Source organism: Amblyomma americanum, chromosome 4 (assembly GCF_052857255.1).
Source record: "Amblyomma americanum isolate KBUSLIRL-KWMA chromosome 4, ASM5285725v1, whole genome shotgun sequence".
NCBI classification, from domain to species: domain Eukaryota; kingdom Metazoa; phylum Arthropoda; class Arachnida; order Ixodida; family Ixodidae; genus Amblyomma; species Amblyomma americanum.
This window is the reverse complement of record NC_135500.1, coordinates 198,153,337-198,174,330: the sequence shown is the minus strand read 5'-3', so window position 1 is coordinate 198,174,330 and position 20,994 is coordinate 198,153,337. Positions and strand designations below refer to the sequence as shown.

At 45.1% G+C, this 20,994-nt stretch overlaps 1 protein-coding gene across 1 annotated transcript; it reads right to left on the bottom strand.

Annotated features, from left to right (window-relative positions):
• Window positions 1–6,099: 6,099 nt before the first annotated feature.
• LOC144129006 (cytochrome P450 2F5-like) lies at window positions 6,100–19,213 on the bottom strand. Its single transcript, XM_077662870.1, has 9 exons — window positions 19,116–19,213; window positions 17,114–17,343; window positions 16,121–16,245; window positions 15,892–15,998; window positions 13,628–13,929; window positions 12,554–12,666; window positions 8,754–9,012; window positions 7,818–8,008; window positions 6,100–6,373 (listed from the first exon to the last, which is right to left on the bottom strand). Exons 2-9 carry the CDS (start codon window positions 17,341–17,343, stop codon window positions 6,195–6,197), a joined length of 1,506 nt encoding a protein of 501 aa, XP_077518996.1. The 5' UTR covers window positions 19,116–19,213; the 3' UTR covers window positions 6,100–6,194.
• Between the last annotated feature and the right edge of the window lie 1,781 nt (window positions 19,214–20,994).

Here is a 20,994-nt window from a genome sequence, read left to right as displayed (position 1 = left end):
CCCACACTCTTATCTCAGTTATGCACCTTGCCTTAAGCGGCGACTTTACCATAAAAGGCTGATAACTTTGGGCAGGCGGGCATTCACTGAAGGCCGAGGCACTAACAACAACTACAAAGACTCGTCTAGAGACGCGTCTAAGTGTGTTCTCGTTCCTCCTTGTACTTCGGTCACATTCCTACCGGAATTGCATACACGTGCAGAGTCTGAACACTAAGAGCAATGGCTGCCGCGGAGGTTCAGTGGTTATGGCACTCGACTGATGACCCGAAAGACGCGGGTTCGATCCTGGCCACGGCGGTGGAATTTCGATGGAGGCGAAATGCTAGAGGCCCGTGTACTCTGCGATGTCAGTGCACATTAAAGATCCTCAGGTGGTCGAAATTTCCGCACACATTCACTACGGCGTTCCTCATAGCCTGAGTCGCTTTGGGAGGTTAAATCCTCATATACCAAACCTTAAACCAAACTGAGAGCAATTGCTACAACAAACAATAAAAATCTGTGATATTTTCCCTTCATTCCTGGTATGCTGAGCCACAAGATGATGCAGGATAAGTTGCTGTATGTTTAGGTTGCATTCTGAACAAGCAGGAGCTGCCTGTTTTACACCAAGCTCATCGATCAGCAATATTTATCCGCTTCAAGCAACGACATTTGCAGCGGTTATGCCGTTTTTTCTAATCATCGCAAACAATACCCGAAGTGACCATAACACTCCTTTTCTTCTCGCCCTCTCTACAGTGTATATAAAATCGAATTTGTAGCAATACTTGAGACGGATGTGCCTGACCTCAGTTGACGATGTGCAAGAGTGCGCTAAAAAATCAATCATTCCGATTAACATGAAGTGGCCAGCACTTTTTCAAACCTTGCTATAAGAGGACAATATATTCTGCTAGTCGTAGAGATGTCTCTCGCTCAGCAGACTTTCGGCAGAGGTGAGCAGCCACCGAAGGATATCCTCATACCTGTGCGCACACCTTTCCCGAGAAAACTGACTGGCAGGCTTAAAACTAAGTGGTAATCATGTGTATAATGAAGGCTGAGAAATGTATTTGCTAAAAGATGTGGAAATGACGGCTTGCAGCGTGTTCCTCTGGCTTGCTGCTATGCCTCGGAGAATGAAGTAGAAGGTGGGTTCTAAACGGGCGATGCTGTGCAAAGAATTTAGGAAATTTGTACCACATCTCCAAGCGAGCAAAAGGAGAACATCCGGAACCCGATGAGAGTTAGAGAAGCGTCATGCCGGGTGTGAGTTTTTTTTTATTTTTAAATTTTAACCTTTCCTTCTCTCGCTACGTGAACAGATCACGAGAAAATGGAGAAAGAACGTGAACGGGGGAGAAGAACTAGCGAGGACGTCTAGACAAAGCATGTATGTCTGTGACCAAACCACCATGACACACGCCCGGCCTAGTCAAAGCCGTGAGCAGAGACCCGTGCTAAGTGAAAACTAATCGCGACCAAGTTTCCTGATAAAAAAAAAGAACAATTTATTCCTCTCGACATTTTATCACGCATCGTTCTTAACGAAAAAGGCACGAGGCCGCAGGTCTTGAGTCCAGCGGGAATGAAGTTTAGTATTTCTCTATGAAGTCCTTTTTACCTGTATGTTGTCCAAACTGGGCGTGCTGATAGAGTAAAGATCAGATCTAATTTTGAAAGCCGTTTAATACACAGGAGAAGGTACACTTATATTTTTCTTTGAACTTTCCCAATCGTTAACTCAGCCAATTTTCTTTTGTGAAATATTTTGCGCCGGCAGGTCCTGGCCGAGCATCTAGAATTATTACACTTCAATGATTCCCTCAAAGTGCCAGCAACTTACCGTTTGCTTATGGTTTCCAGGAACTAACGCGCAGAAACTGTTTTAGGAAACTGCAGATTTTCCAAGAAGCTTAGTCTCGAGGATATCAGTTTCTTTTTTCTTGATACGGCGGGGTCTCCAACTTGTACGCTATAAGATCTTAGTTCCTGTCTCCTCTTTCAAAGCTTCCTCTGCACTATTTGTTGAGAAAAGTTTCAGCAACCTTTTCTTCTTTATAGTCTTAGAGGGGGGGGGGGGGGGGGGGAGTGGGGGGAGGGGGACTTACGCGCCACCTTGATAAGGACAGCACCGCTTCTGCGAAGACCAAAGCTATGGAAGCACCAAATAATATCATCCGGCACTCTCCCAAGACCTATTTGTCTTTTCTCGTCAATGGATTTGACAGCTGCTACTCGATGAGATGTAGCTGTCAGTTTCCAGTGAACTCTTCACTGTTTACTCAGTCCACTGACTCAGTCGACCTGGTCTAAACAAGTGCTTGAACTTTGTCTGTGGTGTGAAGACGAGGACTTAGCGCGTAATATGTTTGCAGAAATTCGGCTTTTCTGGAGATTGCACACCAACTTGCTTTCCAACTTCGCCATTTTTATCACTCAAGTAGGTGCAGTTGAGGTTCTTCAATGTACTCTTAATGTATGCTATACTTCTGACAGGAAAATTGATGTAATCAATTTTCACTCGGCAATAGTGTCATACCCTTAAAAATTAAAGCAATTTTAGCAGCCTTGGTCATTGTAGAAAATTTTGTCTTGTCTCAAGAACCGAACCCTGGCATGTTTAAGTTTGCTAGCCGCCCCGTGTCCATGGTGTCATTACAGGCATTCAAATATTGTCAATTACTGGCACTATACGACGTCAAATATGACATGCGACCTTGTTACAACGTTATACAGTGATGGACAGAAGTTTGAGGGATCCGGTTTTGCGCGAAAAAAAATAACATAGTTTTTGCACCGTGAGGCGAACCAATTCAGTAAAGAGCATGAAGCACGAAGAATCATGGATGCTCCGTTTATTGGAACGAATACTAGCTTACTGTTGCGAGGCAACAAACAATTAAAATTTTATTCCACGAACCTGATCCAAACTGAAAATGAAATAATCCAAGGTGAGCTAAGCTGGCAGAGCTAGTGATTATGAGGCTACATCAAGGGACAACAGATTTAACCAGAGTATATAACGATGGCTGCCGTACAGCGATGTAACAGCAGGCATGTGTACGCATGAGAAAGGGAGCGCGAAAACAAGACGACGACCAGGACTTGAGCCTAACGACCAATCGCATGCGCCAAGGCTGGGAAGCGGAAAAAATCTAAGAAAAAAATTCAAAGGAAAAACGGCATAAGAAGATAAAGGTTATTGCAAGCCTTGGCGCATGCGCTTGATTGTTAGGCTCAAGTCCTGGTCGACACGGTTGTGTTTTTCCTTTAGTCGGAAGTTAGCGCTCGTGCTGTGTGTTCTGTCTTCGTCCGTCGTCTTGTTTTCGCGCTCCTTTTCTCATGGATCAATACCGACTCGCCCAACATTCCACCTTTGTCAATGTGTACGCATCTTAGGACAGGGTCTCTCTGGTCTCACTGTATATAGCCCAACCGACATTTGTGGCTGCTCCGCACTATCTCACCCATGACATCACACAGTCTTCGCTTGGGAACTCGCGATGTATAACCAATATGCTCTCGCATAAAGCAGAATCACCTTCCACGCATCTCCATCCCAAACTTAAGGCTTAGCAAGCCGCAGACCGCTGCCCCCATGCTTGCGTGTCAAGGCGAATTTAAGAACAGAGTTTAAAGGAAGACCATCAGCCTCGTACAGACGTTAGTAATCGCAGTGTTGCAGGTACCAAACTTGTCAAAAGTCAGTTGTGTCATGGTTTACAGCGACGTCAGCCTCAGTAACCTCGAGAGCAGCGCGGACACGCAAGCTGTTGTGGCCCACAGCTGCCGCGGCCGCCCATATAGGGCGCGCCCGACCCAAGCGGTCGTGGTTGGCCGGTCCAACTTCTTAATGTTGCATTTTGATGCCGTTGCACACGTCAGCGGTGTTGACGGTCTTGTTGCAAAGGGACTTCGCCATACCTTCTTATATTATGCCCTTTATTCATATTTCATTGTTACCTGTTTGCCTGAAACACATATACGTTCTCTTTTTTTATTCTTTCCTTTCTTGTCTTCTTATTTTTATTCCTTTACTTTATTTTTATTCTCTTTCCCGCTTATTGTGTTTGCTTTATACGTACTTCCAGCGCTGTGTCTTTGACTGTTCGTATACACCCGCCTGATTTTTACGGTGTGGATACACGTGGCGTCGGCATGTCTGGACCGGCTAGCAAATGTACACACGCAACCCGGGCCACTGCAAGATTAATGCAGGCGCTTTAATAAATGGCATTACCGTAATGGCTAGCAAGTGCATCGAAGAAATCAGAAGAGACAAGCACGTCCAAATTGGAGTCATGTTTGCCTTCCCTGTCTTGAAGGACCCTTCAGTGTGACGGAGGTTTCTAGAATAGCAAGTAAGCAATTAACGTTCATTTGAGCTCATTCGATTGACCCGTACGTTTGGTGAGTGTTAGACGCTTTATGGTCTCATCAGAACTTTACTTCAGTTTGAAGCAGTCCTGAAAAGATATTTTTCTTTTCATGGTATTCTATTTCAAAACACCTTGGATACGCGCTGATTTCAGCCAAATCTTGTGTTTTGAATTCCAGTATCGGAGGTTTCGTTTCACGTAAGATTTTGTCTAAGCCGTAAGTATCGATGTTTTGTCCTATAGCGAAGTAAGAAGTAAGAGCCATCGCTGTAAGTTCAATCTTTTAGCAGAGCAGGTGCTGCTTGTTTTCTGATGTATGTCGGAGCGAAAATCAACAGCCCTTTTTATTAACAGCTTGCCGCGGCGTCAGCCAATTATGTTGCCGCAAAACTCCCAGAGGCAAGTTTTCGGAAAAACCTGTTTCTTTTATAGGCCCGCATGTGAAATGAGGATAACGAAGGATGACAAATCGCACAGCGCTCTTCCGACTAAGCAACATGAGAAGATCTAAAGCAAGCAATGCAACAACACTGCACTGGCCGGCTTTGATGCATTTGTAAGCACAAGCTACTGATTACTGAGTGCACGAGAGGCACCGTAACTCATGCTTGGTACGTGCAGCCTTTACAAAAACACTAGGAAAGTAGCTTCGTACAAGAGAGAATAGTCTTCATGCGAGTAGAGTTGTGTGCATTGATCTCCAGCAGCCAGGTCAGAGGAAAGTTTCTGTTCGACTACAGTCAAGTTCCTGTGTTCTCAATGTAAGATTCTTCTTACTTCCCTCAGTGTATTGCATCAGTTTGCATCAAACTTTTAGCCTGTAATGTATGGCCACCTCGTGGTGACAAAGTGCTCCGAATGTCTTTCAAATCTTTACGAATTAATTCGACGGGATGTGAGCTTTAAATGGGAAAGAGCTGTCGGAATGTCTGTCGCTCTCATTCCATTCACCGTGCGCTTCGCTTCCACTGACAGCAATTGTTCAGCTAGGGACTCCGTAACACTAACATTGACGTGAAGGCTGCGCAGCGCCGGTCGTTGTGCTCTTCACGTTCATGATTGTGACGCGAAGTCCCTTGCTTAACTATGTTCGACCGACTTACCCCACGACGTGCACTCTGGAGCTGACAGCAATGCATAGCCGTAACTTCCGGAAGTACTGGCGCATTTAGCGATGGTTCAGGAGCAAATTTTTGAGCACCCAAGGCTCAGTCCTAAGCCAGCAACCACCAAGTAAAACATGAAGTGATTAAGTGCCAGTGGTACAGCAACATGCCAGCTCATAGAATTTCTTGCCGATGACGTTTAACTGAGAGGTTTCACGTGCCTCGCGGCAAAGTAAAGTTATAGATCTTTGCTCCCGCCGCGCTCGTACTTGAGCTTGGACGTTTTTGTGAGCCATGCCAGGGAATTTCTACGTGCTTCTGTCAGCTGTACAAATTTCCAAAAGTTTGTCTGTGGTAATAGCCTTACGAAAACCTCACTCAGCTGTGCACTTGTGAAAGACTTGATGTTTTGATGTGATGTTTTTATGTGATGCTTTGATGAATTTTTAATAGCAGCTTAGGCGATTTCAAGCAGCCCAGGATTTTTCTGACATCTATTTGTGTTGGACACGGAAAACTTCCGCCGACGAACTTGTCATTTTCCTTTGTTAGCCAGCTACTGTTTGCCTTCCTATAGCACATTTTGTTTTAAGTAGTTTGCTGATTAATTCTGTCTAAATCAGCGCTGTATTTTCGTTTAAATTTTATTGAATTCTGAACGAACCAGCAACTTGTCAATCTGTACCGCTTTGTAGCTTTTTGTCAATGGCATCATTTGCAGTCACCGTTGCACAAAGCGCAGTCGTTGCGTATCGTTTGCCACTGAGATGAAAGCGTGTTGCGCGTCGAGAGAGACAGTGTTTCCTTCTTCCGGAAGCACTCTGAATTTCTGCAGTAAAGTGGTTACGTAGAGGAACACCTCCATTAATCCCAGACTTTCTCCCGGACACGCACGCCTTCCTGAAATGCAAGACAGTGAAATAATAGTAGAGTATTCTACTTGGAACTCTTTTTCTTAAACGCACACATAGGTTTCGACTAGGTGATGCACAGTAAAGAGATCCAACACTGCACAAAAGAGTAATCGCGAATCAAGGCAAACAATTTTGTGAGTGAAGTGATAGTGTTGTAGCAAACTCCAAGAATTTCTTCCGTGCCCTTTAAGGAAAGACAGACAGGGATTCGCTATCGCCCCTTCCGCTTACTCGTCTAATTCGAAATTACGTGCCTTTTTTACGGCCTCGTGTATTAACCCTGCTAGGTGACGATCATGACTTGGTCCTTGGATCAGGCCTTTTTAAGAATGCGATGGTGATTCAGTTGCCACCCACATGACACAGGATCGCGTGGCGAGAGAAGGATGACATCTATGACTTTTCACCTAAACCGGTAACGGGCTAAATAAATCGTTAGAAGGTCGCTAGTTCAAGCGTCATTGTAAATGCTCATCTCGTAAGAACACAAAAAATTGACAGTGGCTGAGATCGGCAATGCCAGGATATACGTAGCGAAACTAAGGCATAGCTTGGTTAGCCTTCGTTAATCTTGATTGCGAGGAGGTGTGCGCCGTGGCTGGTCACGTGGTTCGTCACACGGTTGGTCACGTGTCCAGTCACGTGGTTGGTCACGTGGTGCGGTGCGACCACGGTGGGAGTGCGAGCACCGCGAAACTGCGAGTTCGTGGCCAATGTAGCTTTGGCTACAAAATAAAGTGCTTCATTTAAGAAGGGCGATTACAACACTAGATGATAGCACTTAAAGCTTCAGGTAGGACCTACTTTACATTACAAAAAAATTCGTAAAAGCTTCTCCCGACTCCTCCCTTCCTTCTTGTCCCTCCGCGACGAAAACAGTGATTTGATTTCAGTGCACGTTAAAGATCCCCAGGTGGTCGAAATTATTCCGGAGCCCTCCACTATGGCACCTCTTCCTTCCTTTCTTTCTTCACTCCCTCCTTTATCCCTTCCCTTACGGCGCGGTTCAGGTGTCCGCTGATATGTGACACAGATACTGCGCCATTTCCTTTCCCCAAAAACCAATTAATAACAATCAGCATGGGCGACTAGCCTAGATCGCATGTCCAAAGATGCCGCGTCCTTCAGTGACCCATCTGAATGACATCATTTGCCGATGGGTGAACGCAGGAATTTTCATCTTCGACGCATCACGTCGCTAAAGAAGCCAACGGCCGTAATAGGCCTAGAAAAAAATGCCTCACACGACCATCGCCGCCACTTCACCCCTGGTAACGGTTAGTAGTATGATAGTAGTTAACCCAACTAGCGGCATGATTTTCTTTTCTCGTGCAGTTATCACTTTTTTTATAGATATGATTAGTTTGAGCCAAAAAATGCCCCTGACCGAGATGAGATACACTACTGTGAGCCGACGAATCTTTACTTACCCACGCTGAAAGGAAGGAATGCCAAGGGCTTCTCAGCCAGCTCTTTGCCATCGCGGTCTAGGAACCGCGTCGGGTCGTACTCGGACGGGTTCTTCCAGTGGGCAGGGTCGTTGTGGAGGCTCCAGAGGTTGGCTATCACGAAGGTGCCGGCAGGAACATCGTAGCCACCGATGACAGTGTCACGTCCTGCGCTGAGATTTGAAGGAAGAAACCTCAAAACAAGCTTCACAACCATCAGTTCGCAAATTTGATACCTAATGGTTCGGGGAACGTTAGGGCACGAAGTATCAAGCTGTATAGCAGGGAAGGAAAAAATGCATGCTGCAGTTTTACAAGGCCAAAAAATGTTCGCAAACTGCAGTAACAAGAAGATACTAAAACCGACGAAGTTAGAGCCGGCTTAAACGACGAAAAGGGTATAATTAAGAAATTAAGAGAAATGAAACCTGGACTGCCTTCAGTGCCAATCTCCAAACAAAACGATTGCCTTCATATGGATATAGTACAGCATCAAGTTGAGCTGTTTTCCTTTGTTCCATTGTGCACTTCTTGCTTGTTTACATTAATCGATGACTGGGAAGTAGCGCGCGCATTGTTTTGTGATCTCTTTGCTTATCTTTTTCTTCAAGTTTTGAGAACATGCTGAAAATACAAGCGACCTCATAAAGACCTTTATATGCATTATATGGTGGTCAGCACACCAACGCTTCGATAAGACTACTAATACGCATGATAAAGGGGCTCTGTACGTATTATGAATGCTTATCAATACCATTCACGCATCTTGTCTGGGCCCTCTCGTTCTTACCATGGCCATTTCTAATTCCACATCTCCACCTCATGTTCTTAACCGGCGGCTAGCGAGAAGCCATTGTTTAGACAAACGGGAATCCATCGCTCCTGCTTTTCTGATCCCTCCTCACAGGAGGCACTCACCTCCTCTGGATCCCGACGGGTGCTGTGGTCCTCCACCGAAGCGCCTCCAGAATGGAAGCCATGGTGAACGGCATTCGACGCCGGTCTTCCCAGCAAGGCGGTTTCTCGCGGCCCACAACGGCGTCGATTTCACGCTGCACACGGGTCTGGTGGCCATCCGGGTCGCTGGCAGCGATGTACAGGTTCCACAGGATTGCACTCCGGACCGTGTTCGTGGCCGCACCGAACAGGTTGATTGAGTTTCCTTCCAGGTATCGTACTGCAGTCAGTAAGTTACTGTTTGTTTACAGGGGGCATTCTCTCCGGCTGACAACGCATTTCACAGTATGCAACACAAATTCTTCCTGCAGCTACTTTTCTGGATGAATAATCTCGATTTAATTGAATTCATACAGCACAATGTTACTAGACAAGTAGGTCGTAATAAGGGGTTTTACTTGTGAGACAGTTATGCACAAAACTATAAGCGCCTAAAATGTGCCGTTTGCCCCCCCCCCCCTCCCCCCCCACCCCCCATCCCCCCGTGCACAGCGATGTCAGCAAAGACCACCCCGTGTTAGCATGGGCCCTTTTATTCACGACAAATGTTACTAGAAATAGGCTGGACGCCTGACAAGAAGTACGGGGTCCTGGTGCGTGCCAGTGCTAAATTATTTTTTCTTCCCAAATGTATATTGAGGTTACGTAGTAGTGTAAACCTCTGGGTTAATTTCTATCGCCCAGGTTCTCTAAAAGTACAGGGAAAAACAGTAGGTACAGTAAAGTGCAGAAGTTTCTCTTAAAGTCGATACATGTGAGTGACATACATCTGGCATGCATCTTATCCAAGCCTCCGAGACCGAAATTGAACCTACAACCTTTTGTAGCGATAGCCGCACTACGCCACCTCCTCGACCCTTCCACGTGGCACCACTTGAGCTCCGTGGCGACGCCATTGGCCACGTGGTTGGTCACTTGGGTTGATCACGTGGTGCAGCCGTTGGTCACGTGGTTGCTCACGTGGTGCGGAGCAGCTGCTACTGCCGGCGGCGCAACGCACAACAGCTGCAACAGCTGTACGCATGCGCCGTGTCAGGTACGACGAAGATGAAGAAGGAACGCCCAGCGAAACGGAGCGGCGTAAGACTGACTTCGCAATTCAACTGAGCAAGTTCCACTCGGCCAGATGTGGCTATCGCGTCACTCCAGGTCTAACCACAGCTAAACCACAACTATTTTTTTTCACCACGTGCTGATTACTCAGGCATCGCGGCGACCACTACGAGGAACATCAATAATGAAGCAGGTGTTTAGACAGCAATTAGTGTCCGGATGACGTAACTTATGTTGAGGTAATCAATGGCATACTGTCATGTCTCCATGAAAATCCTTCAAGTGCTCCGCAACACTGTAGGAATGTAAGATTCCATTGCCCCTACGCGTTACTGGCACAAGAGGACTCATGAAAAGGCGCTTATCTGCTCTTTTCTCGTTACCGTTCCGACGTCTATGCAACAGCACTTCTAAACTTTTTGTTACCCAGAAACTGTGACAATAACGTAACATTTGGCCTGCGGTTTCCTTCTGCCACTTAGCAAATGACACTGTTCCGCCCATGGTAGGCCTTCTTGTAGCAGTTCATTGCGCCGTCGCGGTATGGCTCCGCTTTCATGAAAATCGCATTCACAGGAACTTCGGTAGATCAAGAGAAATTCTTCCTGATCTGGGGAGCGAACTTTGGCCTTACCGGTTCGCAGTTGCGCTATCAACAAACCTAACCAGGACTGGTTTGGTTTTATGGGGTTTAACGTCCCAAAGCGACTCAGGCTATGAGGGACGCCGTAGTGAAGGGCTCCGGAAATTTCGACCACCTGGGGTTCTTTAACGTGCGCTGACATCGCACAGTACACGGGCCTCTAGAATTTCGCCTCCATCGAAATTCGACCGCCGCGGCTGGGATCGAACCCGCATCTTTCGGGCCAGCAGCCGAGCGCCATAACCACTCAACCACCGCGGCGGCTGTAACCAGGACTGCTAGCAGATGGCAGGTCGAGGCCGAATCCAACTCAAAATGGAGTGGATGTAGTCCGATGTGTTTAAGGAAAGCTACCAAATAGGGACTATATCTGTAGAGAGCAGTTGCTTCCTTATTACTCCTTAATTTAAAATCTACTTCAGCTTGGGGGATTCCCCTAAAAACGCTGAACTGAATTCTTGAAATTAGGGCTAAGCGTATGAAAGCTTCATTGCGCGAATGCATTCGTGATGGCTTGTTTCTTGTGCCGCAAGACAATGTATGCAAGGGTATTTTTTGTTGCGAAAGCAACACTACGCCAGTCAGCCAGCTCGGCTCATCGCGTGGTCGCACTTCAGCCGTACGCCGTGGCCGTCGAACGACCTTGAACCCCCGTTGCCTAGCAACGCCACAGCCACGCTCCAACAGATGGCGCCGCCGTCGACGCCGCTGCCGTCGCCGCTCGCCCCACCAGATGTGCTCTGCTGGGGTAGAGGGTGAGGAGGTGTCACCTCGCGGTGTATATATATATATATATATATATATATATATATATATATATATATATATATATATATATATATATATATATATATATATATATATATATATATATATATATATGCGCTTCGCCTCAGTGTATTGTAGTCGTCATGGAGATCGCGAAAGAGACGCAACAACGACAGAACGAAGCGAGGAAGAGAACGCGCTCAAGAGACGCCAGAAGAACGCGCCGCACGACTCGAGAAGCGTCGTAACGAAGGTGCGGCTAGAAGTCGTGCCACGTTCCGGAGTGACTCTTCAACTGCGGAAAAGACCGGTTTGAGTTCTCGAGAGCGTCGGAATGAGACGCTGCGTAGACGACGTGCCGCAGAAACAAAGCTTTCGCAATTCAACTAGGGTTAACCAGAGCTAAACCACAGCCATTTTTTTTCTGGAGTTTTTGTTATAAAAGTTAAGCTCGTCACATTTACGCCTTTCAAGGTTTTCGTTGTCAATATTCATACCCCTAGTATGTGACGCACATGACTGGAACAGCTTACAAGACGAGAATTTCTGCGCTCCTCCATCCAGTTTTAACAACGCTTTAGCAAACTTTTTATTTAACAAAGTGCCATGTAACCTTTTTTTGCTGTCTGCTTCGCCTACAAGTTGAGAGAGCTGTAATATAAATATCCACATTTTTGTAAATACGTTGTAAGATTTTTTTCTGTGGATACGTTGTTAAATGTCTAATTGTTGTTACTTATAACACTGCGTTTTCATGTTGCACTGTGGTACCCATACGATATATGTTTTCTCCTACAGTAATATCCATTCGGGAGTTGTAGGTATCTGAGTAAAGAAATAAATAAAATAAATCTGCTCACTGGTCGTTTCATCGCCTTTGGTATTTAGGGTTCGCATGGAAGTCTCACTGCGTCAGATATTTTAACACCATCCATCTATTGAAATGTAGTCTTAGTACAGAGCCGAAACCGAACGTAGTCTTAATACAGAGCCGAAACCGATTCAAAGCTTTGAATTATTAAATATCACATAGATGTTCAATGAAAACGCTATCAGTAGTATCAATACCATCAATACGCTATAAATAGTATCAATACATCAACGCTATCAATAGCAAAACGTGTTTCATATTAAAAATGGAGCCTTTCCTTCACACTGACAAGCTGGGGGGTGGAGGTGGGAAAAGCGCACACTGCGGGATCCGTGCCAACATCATTAAAAGTTGACTGTTCCGCGATTACTTCATCACGCAGCACCGCCTTGCTGGTTTAACATCTCCCATTCCAAAAGTACTTACGAGTATAGTGTGACTCGGTGGCGCCGTTTTCTTGCATCTTCCTCAAGTACCCGTCGATGAAGTCTCTGTCTAAGTACTCATCCATGTGTCCTTCCCGGTCTTTAACTTCATTCCTGAAAGAAAAGATAGTCGTCACACAGGTGCAACGGATGGTATGCCCAATGCTGCTAGTTAGATGTAATTCATTTTAGCAATTCTTAGCATAATTTGCCCTACAACAGCCCCCCCCCCCTCCTTCTCCAGTACCAGCCCCGAGGAAGCAAGCACGTGCAACAACGACGATTGCGCCCACCAGCTCTGCTTGAAAGCGTGCTGGTGGGCGAAAACTGCATTAATTTATTTTCAACAAATGGTATAAAAAATTGTTACATTCCTAGTTCTGATTTCAAACACAACACTTTCTTCTATCGTAACAAAGCTGCAAGCAACATTCTTTCGTTTTTTTATAAATGGACGACGGGAATCGATTTCTGCATCTAAAAAACGAAGGCATTTTCGAGATGTCAGCGTTCATTTCTAATAAAGGTCCAGCATAGCGGATACGTACAATCAGGCCTGAATGAAAAGTGGGCATGCGTATGCGATGCTTTTCTAGTTTGCTGCGACCGGTTTATGACTATCTGCTTCGGTAGACCATTTGCCCAGTAGCATCGATCAAGCTAATTGTATACTGCAACATAAAGTGAACAGGCAAAATGTTTTGTCTTGTCGTCATACGCTGTTCGTGTTTCAATCCAGGCTGGCTATAAAAGCGTAGACATGCAAAGGACCAGTCGATGCCAGCTGTGCATGCGTATGCCCATGCTAGCACGTTTTCGCTATGTTAAAGGTAGGCATTAGGGTACTAAGCTTCGACAATCAGCTCGCTAGATCCTGAGAAAATTGAACACAGACTTGTTAGCAAAGTCTGGTGAGAATTTTGTTCTCTATGGACATTAATTTCTGCTCCAAGACAAGCATTTAAGAACAAGCCTTTATGATATTCGTTACAGACGCTTAAGTGAAAGGAGTTGGTGTTGGCACAAGACAGGGCCTTCTAAATTAATATGTGACCACAATGTAAGCTTCGCTGACCTTATAACCTGAGCCAAACTTTTCAAAACGTAATTCGCAATCCAGGGCTTCGTGTTTGGTACGTATCTGCAAACAGCACGCAGGGCTGGAAGAAAGTCCATGATTGAAAGTATGCTCGCATTAAGCAGCATCTTGCTCAGCAGGCCCTCGATGAGGCGACCTTTTGGATCATCGAGGTCGAATCGCTGACCGAACACCAACGCTGCGATGTTGTTGGCAACACTGGCAGCAAGCTGCTGTGCCACAAGGGTGGGCCGCCCTTTCTTCGACGCAAGAACATCCACAAACCATTGCACTTCTTCCTGTGAAATTTCAAAACAAAAAATAAATAGCCGAATTTCAGAAAAAAGTGAAAGCATTTGGCTTTAGCGCCAGCCATAATCTCTGCTGCGTAGATTTCTTTTGAGTCCTGGAAGCAATAGCCAGGGACATACTTGTGACTGATTTACTACTACACTGTGAAAATGAAAACACCTTTAGGGGGTTTGCAAGTGTATGCAACTCACAGCCTTACAGCCTCCCCAAGGGTTTTTTTTTTGTGCTTGACATACATCCATCGCGCGGGAGTTTCGCGAAACGATACGCTCGAAAATGGAAACATATGACATTGAAGTGCCTAGAGTTGCTTGCATCGCTACACCTGTGCGGAAAAAATGCCTGCAGTTGGTTCAAAATTTCTTGCAACTTTAAGTGACTTTCTTCAGCGTTCTGAAACGTTATTTACTGTAAAGAATGCGTAATGTACTGCATATGTATTCATAAACTCTTTACAGAAGCTGACGGATTGTGTGCACTTACAAAAAATATGCTTAAATGTGAAAACCGCATCAGTTGTGAGATAAGGAAAAAAATGGCTGTGGTTTAGCTCTCGTTAAACCTGGAGTGACGCGATAGCTACATCTGGCCGAGTGGAACTCGCTCAGTCGCATTGCAAAGTCAGTCTTTCGCCGCTCCGTTTCGCTGGGCGTTCATCTTCTTCATCTTCGTCCCACTTTACACGGCGCATGCGCACAGCTGTTGCAACTCGGTTTCGCTGGCGCGCCGCGCCGCCGGCAGCAGCAGCTGCTCCGCACCACGTGACCAACAATGTCACTGGTCACGTGACTAACCACGTGACCAGGGGTGGCCACGGTGGCCACGCTGAAAGCTCTAAGAGGTGGTGTAGTGTAGCTATCGATACAAATAGTTGTTCAGGAAAAACGCCAGAAATTGAGGTCGAAAAATTCCTTGCTGCCATCCATAAACACTGCAGTAGAAGAAATTTGCAGAACTGCTCCCCACCTGCTTTTATTGGTCTGTTATGGTGTTGTACGAATAACATTTCGTTGTAGCCACAGCTACTGCCTCATTTTATCAGAGTGAACAAAATTAAAATTTCTTGCTTGCAAAGTCATAAGGCGGCAGGAAGAATCCTAGCACTGTGACACTGTAAACCTGTATACCTAAAGCTAAGACCACCTTCAGCCTCAGTGCAAAACGTACTGCTGCAACGTACGGCAGGGTGTGACTTATCTTTGCACATAGACGTCGGAGAAGACAGTATTGCAAGAACAGGTTAAGGAACGGTTTCAAAATGGGCTGATCGAACCAGCACTACCTTTTGCTTGCTTTCTCAGATAACAATCCCTCTACTAGGGGACAGTTAGTGCTCCATGATTTACTTTAAAGTTCTGTAATGACTGAGAACGGGACAATGCGATCGCAAAGAAGATTGCAAGTAGGTGTTAGGACATGTGACATCATTGAGCACATTTAAAATTAACACAATGTCAGCCGTCACAGTGATGTCCACTCTGTGAAGCAGTCATGACATCTAAGAGGTACCCTCAGCGCGGTATCTGCAGGGACGCGTGCTATGTGCACATGCTTGGTATTTTGTTACACCATGCATTCAAGCGTATGTGCGTGTTGTAGCCATTTACACTTCATTAGACCATGCATAACTTCTACTATGAGTGTTTTCTTGATTTCTGCTTGTACTCGGTTTCCATCTTCTCTATAAACTGGCTTTTTCGCTAGTCTCGACGTAGGCCTTCTCTTTCTGAACCCTTCTCTTAAGGCGTAGGTGGGGTGTCCGCTTCTCGTGTTTTTCGTATCTAACATTTCTCTTTCCTCCTCATCTCTCGATGCTCCTCTTATGGGTGTAAACGCATTCTACCATCTGCACGATTTCAATATGTGTCATATAAACTACAGCCAAGGCACATGCTACTTTAGAGGATATGTGACGCATTTAAAAATATCAACGGGATCTAGCCTCTTACTTTGATGTGCTCTTCCATAGACTTCTTGGCAAAGCCCAGGTTTCTCAAGACATGAAAGCAATACCGCCGGTTGACCTGCCATGCTTCCCCGTTGAGGGATGCAATGCCTGTTTGAAAGAAGAGTTGAGGAGATTGGAATGAAATCGTCTGTACGTGAAAGCTTGCACGTGACCAGAGCGAAACGAAAAAAGCTGAAGTAATAATGACAAATATGTACTAATTTCCAAACCTTTGAATCCGAAATAACTGAAGAGGAAATCTTCAGGCCGATAAAGCACATCTGGGTTTGCGAGGCCCTCCCTTATAGAGGCGAGGTCGTTCAGGACGACCACATTTTTGGAGCCGAGCCGAAGTCTGCGAATACCAATATGGCTTGCGAATTTGTTAGTTTTACACATGAAAATTGTCACCTCTGCTCGGTGACAAGAACTTGTTGGGCATCTGCATTCACGATGATAACCAAGTGCACACTTTTGATTCATAGCTCATATCCTTCCTGTTCTTGACACTCGTAAAATTCTGCAATTTACGGCGTATTCGTTTCCGACGATGCATTCATATGGATGCAATTTGTCTACAGTGCTTATTTAGGCATTATCGCTAATTTTTCTGCTCTTTTAATTTGTACACAACCACAAAGAAATTTATTCGAGAGGGGTTCACTACGTGCTTTTCAGGTCGCCCAGTCATCCCAGTGCAGCTGCTTGCTTTGTGAAAATATGGTGCTGCTACCTAATTGAAAGGTAGACTTCTGTGCAAACATATGCGTCATAAGCACTGTGAAAGGAGAGCAGACATACTTGAGATGCTTGCATACCTTCTGCGTTTGTCATGCCCTCGATACTGCTGTTTGCATGGACCTATGAAAACTCGCACTATTTAACTTCCCCCCAAAAAAAACGTCACAATGACAGGCCTGCTCAGACCGACTTATGCCATCTTTACGCATACAAGCGACAAATTCCCGCTTTCTTGCTTTCAATTCTAGCGCAACATACGCCTTATTTACCACTCCAACCTTATTTAGAAAGGTAAACATCGATAAAAAGCCTGCAACACTAATCTTTATGCAGCCGCATCATTCGTTAATAGCGGCCACATCCATTGCAGTGTGACGCTGCCTTGTGGTCTTAGCTACACAGGGCAGAAGTGACTGTAACGAGCGCTTCAACATTTCCTTTTATCTCTTAGCGGGGAATTAATGGTACGGAGAGGCTCTTACCTTAAGATAGGGCCATACTTCTGGCTTAGTTCATTGAAGGCGAGATGGAATGGTTTGCGTATGAATGGCAGGTATCCAAATAGTGGAACGCCCTTAGGGCCGGGTGGCAGTCGCTTCGCTTTCATGGTAGACCTCCAGGAAGGAAGCCCCACGATCGCCAGCAGCCCACCGAGGAAAATGCTGAAGCATGCTACAACGACCAACCAGCTTATTTCCCATGCAAGCATCATCTGGAACCAAAAGGTACCCCGCAGATCGAATTTAAGAGTTCAGTAAGATGAATGTACATTCCAACACATAGACGAAGGACCCCGCCAGAAAAGAAAGCTTTAGAGAATGCAGAGGCATAGCCCTTATCAACAGAGGTCTTTTTTAGAACACGTTTGTTCATTGTGCAATGTGCTGCTCGAGTGCGCTAATCTGGCCTTGCGTCAGATACTGACAGCAGCACTCCGGGAGTAATGGTGACATATCTCTGACAATAAGATAGACGAACTGACGAGCACACGGCTGGTCTGTCCGTGAAGTACTAACTTCTTATGAGCGAGTATTCTTACTGCTCTAGATATTTGCGACATTTCGTCATTTCAGAATACATATTTATTCCCAGTGTGTAAGCGTGGCACATATGTTGTTCTTTCAGGCCATATCAGCCTATGAAGCGGCGCAATTAAAAAATGTCTTGAAAAAGATTTGCGATCTCATTGTGTATCGCTTTCCATATTCTTTGAACCTGGTACCAAACAACCACTGCCTAAGCGATGCGATGACAAGTTTTATTAAAGTAAAGAAATGAAGAAACTTAAGTTGGCAACCTCTCTCACCCTGGCATCAAGCTTGGCGCTTTATTGTACTCAGGAGCCTGCAAATCGGGAGAACCACCTATATTCTGTGGGTGTCAACACTAATTACGCATTGTATCGACTGCTGGAGCGTGAGACTGACGGAAAGAGTAAAGATTTATTTGTCGCTCTGTTTACTTACACACTGAGCTAAGAAGTCGAAATGGAGCATAAGGGGAAGGAAATTTTTCTCTCGCACCAACCAATAAAGCGAAAATTGGTTAGTCTATTCACGAAGTAACCACCTGACAGTTGGCCAGTTTACAACTTATGTCTTAGAGGTTACAATATAAAATATAACATCGCAATACCAAATAAACAGCTCAAATCTTCTACATGCATTCAGTACATTCGTTTAATTAAGAAACACTTGGACAACATGGGTATGTGTACTGGAGAAGTAACGGTGTTCCTGACGCATGCACTGCTGCTATATATACAGTATATAAATTCAATGACGCACTGTAGGTAGTATTCCCTGTTGGAATTCCGATGCAAAAAACACCTGTTGTCTGTGCGTACCACTGGCGTTATTTTCTTTAAGTTGATTCTCATTTTTTTGTTTCTAGGTAGCACCTCAGAATAAACAAAATACGTACTCTGGCCTCATACCTTTGGGATGTTTGGAAACATTCATCTGCATATCAGATGAATTTAGCTGGAGTTTATTGACTGCTAGATTTTTATAATTGCTTCTTCGTAACCACAAGAAGCAATTATAAAAAAGTAAAGTTCCATAAACAGCCTTCTGGAAGTCACAAAGTGAACAAGGGAGAGAAAACCTCAGGATGCTTGCCACCGTTTCAAAAATAGGGCTTGTTTTTGTCTAAGCAAACCCTCTTGTCGAAACGGTGGCAAGAACCCTGAGGTTTTCTCTTCGTTGTTCGTTTTGTGATTATCAAGAACCATCTGATTAACCTCTCTCCACCATGGCTATATGGAAGATTTTAAATATTCGATATAAAACCAAGACCACTGTGAATTATGAATCTGAGAAACTCAGACATTTAACCAAAATATGCTAATCTCTTTCTAGTAACTAACTCATTAAGAAATGGATCGACAAGCGATTTTAAGAATGAGGTCATTGTGACAGTGACAAATGCTCGCTTTGAGAAGAAAACTTAGTCTAATTTGAAGCGCCAAAGCAATAAACGTACTTTTCCCGGCTTTCCAGAGTGGTTTTTCTGGCTGCTGCTCTATACCTGTCAGGGTAAGGCGATCACACTACATGTGAACACCAGCCCGCGCCAGAAACAGTTTCGTTGGAAGTGGTATCGCTGTTTTATCTCAGGGTACGCCTTCGACATACAAGCGCTGCGGCTGATATCTACTTATTGTTGTAGCCGATGTCCCTATCTCAAGCCACAAGAGAAAAAAGTCCGATAGGCACACTCCTCCAGCAGCTGGTAACCAGGTTTTGCGCTAGTGTGATGGCACACCGTCGCCCATTCGTTCAGGAGATCGCAACTCATTCGTCTGCAGCAGCTGACTTCATTTTCCGCGTGGCGTACGGTACAAGGCCTTTCTGGGAGCAGTACTGTTTCCGATCTTCTGCGGAAAATAATGTAGGTAGACACAGAGGAAAGGCTTCGATATCTGACTTCGACGTGTTACAGTTCTGGCTAAGTCACCTGCATTGTTCTGGCTAAGGCACCTGCATTGTCTGGAGCATGGCTTGGTTTGAGAGCCGAGAACTAACACTCGTGACCTTTGCCATTTCATTTCATTTCATTTCATTTATTGAAGCCTTAAGGGCCCGTGGGCATTACATAAGGCGGGGGCAAGAACAGTGTGTACAACATATGGTACCAGCTCAACAAAAACAAAAACAAAAAGCAATGAAACGAAACAAAGCAAAACATTAAAATTAAAACATTAAAATTAAAAACATTAAAGGAGATAGTAACACAGGATCAGATTATTTGATGAAGCCGAATACATCACGTAAGACACAGGTGATTCGCTAATTCAGTGCGGAAAATTGCTCGATCTGTGCAAGAAGCAATATTATCAGGCAGGGCATTCCATCGGGCTATTGCATCTGGGAAGAATGAAACATTCATAGCTGATGTGCGGCCTTTAATGGGAGCTATGGGATGAGTGTGGTTTAGGCGAGGGGATATTCTTGATGGCGGCTGCAGCAAAGGATGCCTGTTAATAGGGCGGTAGAAAAAGGAATGAAGGAGGCATAGTCGTGATACGATGCGACGTGATTGGAGACTTGGGAGGGAAAGGGCTCGTTTTAGTGCAGTGACACTACTATCACGCGAGTACTGTGACATGATGAACCGTGCAGCTCGATTTTGAACGGCTTCTAATTCATTTGTAAGGTATGCTTGTGAAGGGTTCCAGATGGATGAGGCGTATTCAAGCTTTGGGCGTACGTATGTCTGATAAGCTAGTTGTCTGACTTCAGGTGGTGCTGATGTTAGGTTCCGTCGCAGATAACCAAGAGTGCGTGAGGCCTGGGAGCATATTGAATTAATATGAGTGACCCATGATAAGGATGATGTCAGGTGAACGCCAAGGTATTTGTAAGAGGAAGTTCGGGCAATGGGAGTTGAATTAATATGGTATGTGCAGTTAATAGAGGTTTGTTTACGAGAAAAGGACATGAGTTGGCATTTGTCTAGGTTAAGTGGCATGTGCCATTTTCCACACCATGATGCAATTGTGTCTATATCATTTTGTAGCTTAATGGTGTCTTCAGGGGCATGGATGATGTTATAAACGACGCAGTCATCCGCAAAAAGTCGAAGTTTGGTTATTGTGTTAGATGGGAGATCATTTATGTAGATTAAGAATAACAACGGTGATAACCCTGCGCCCTGAGGGACACCTGATGTGACGTCAGTATGCGATGAGCTGCAACAGTTGGCGAATGTAAATTGCACGCGCCCTTTAAGAAAGTGCTCGAGCCAGATAAGTAATGTTTGCGGGATTCCAAGTAAAGCAAGTTTAGCTAGCAGATGATTATGCGGAACACGGTCGAATGCCTTGGAAAAGTCGAGAAAGATGGCATCAATTTGTAGGCGA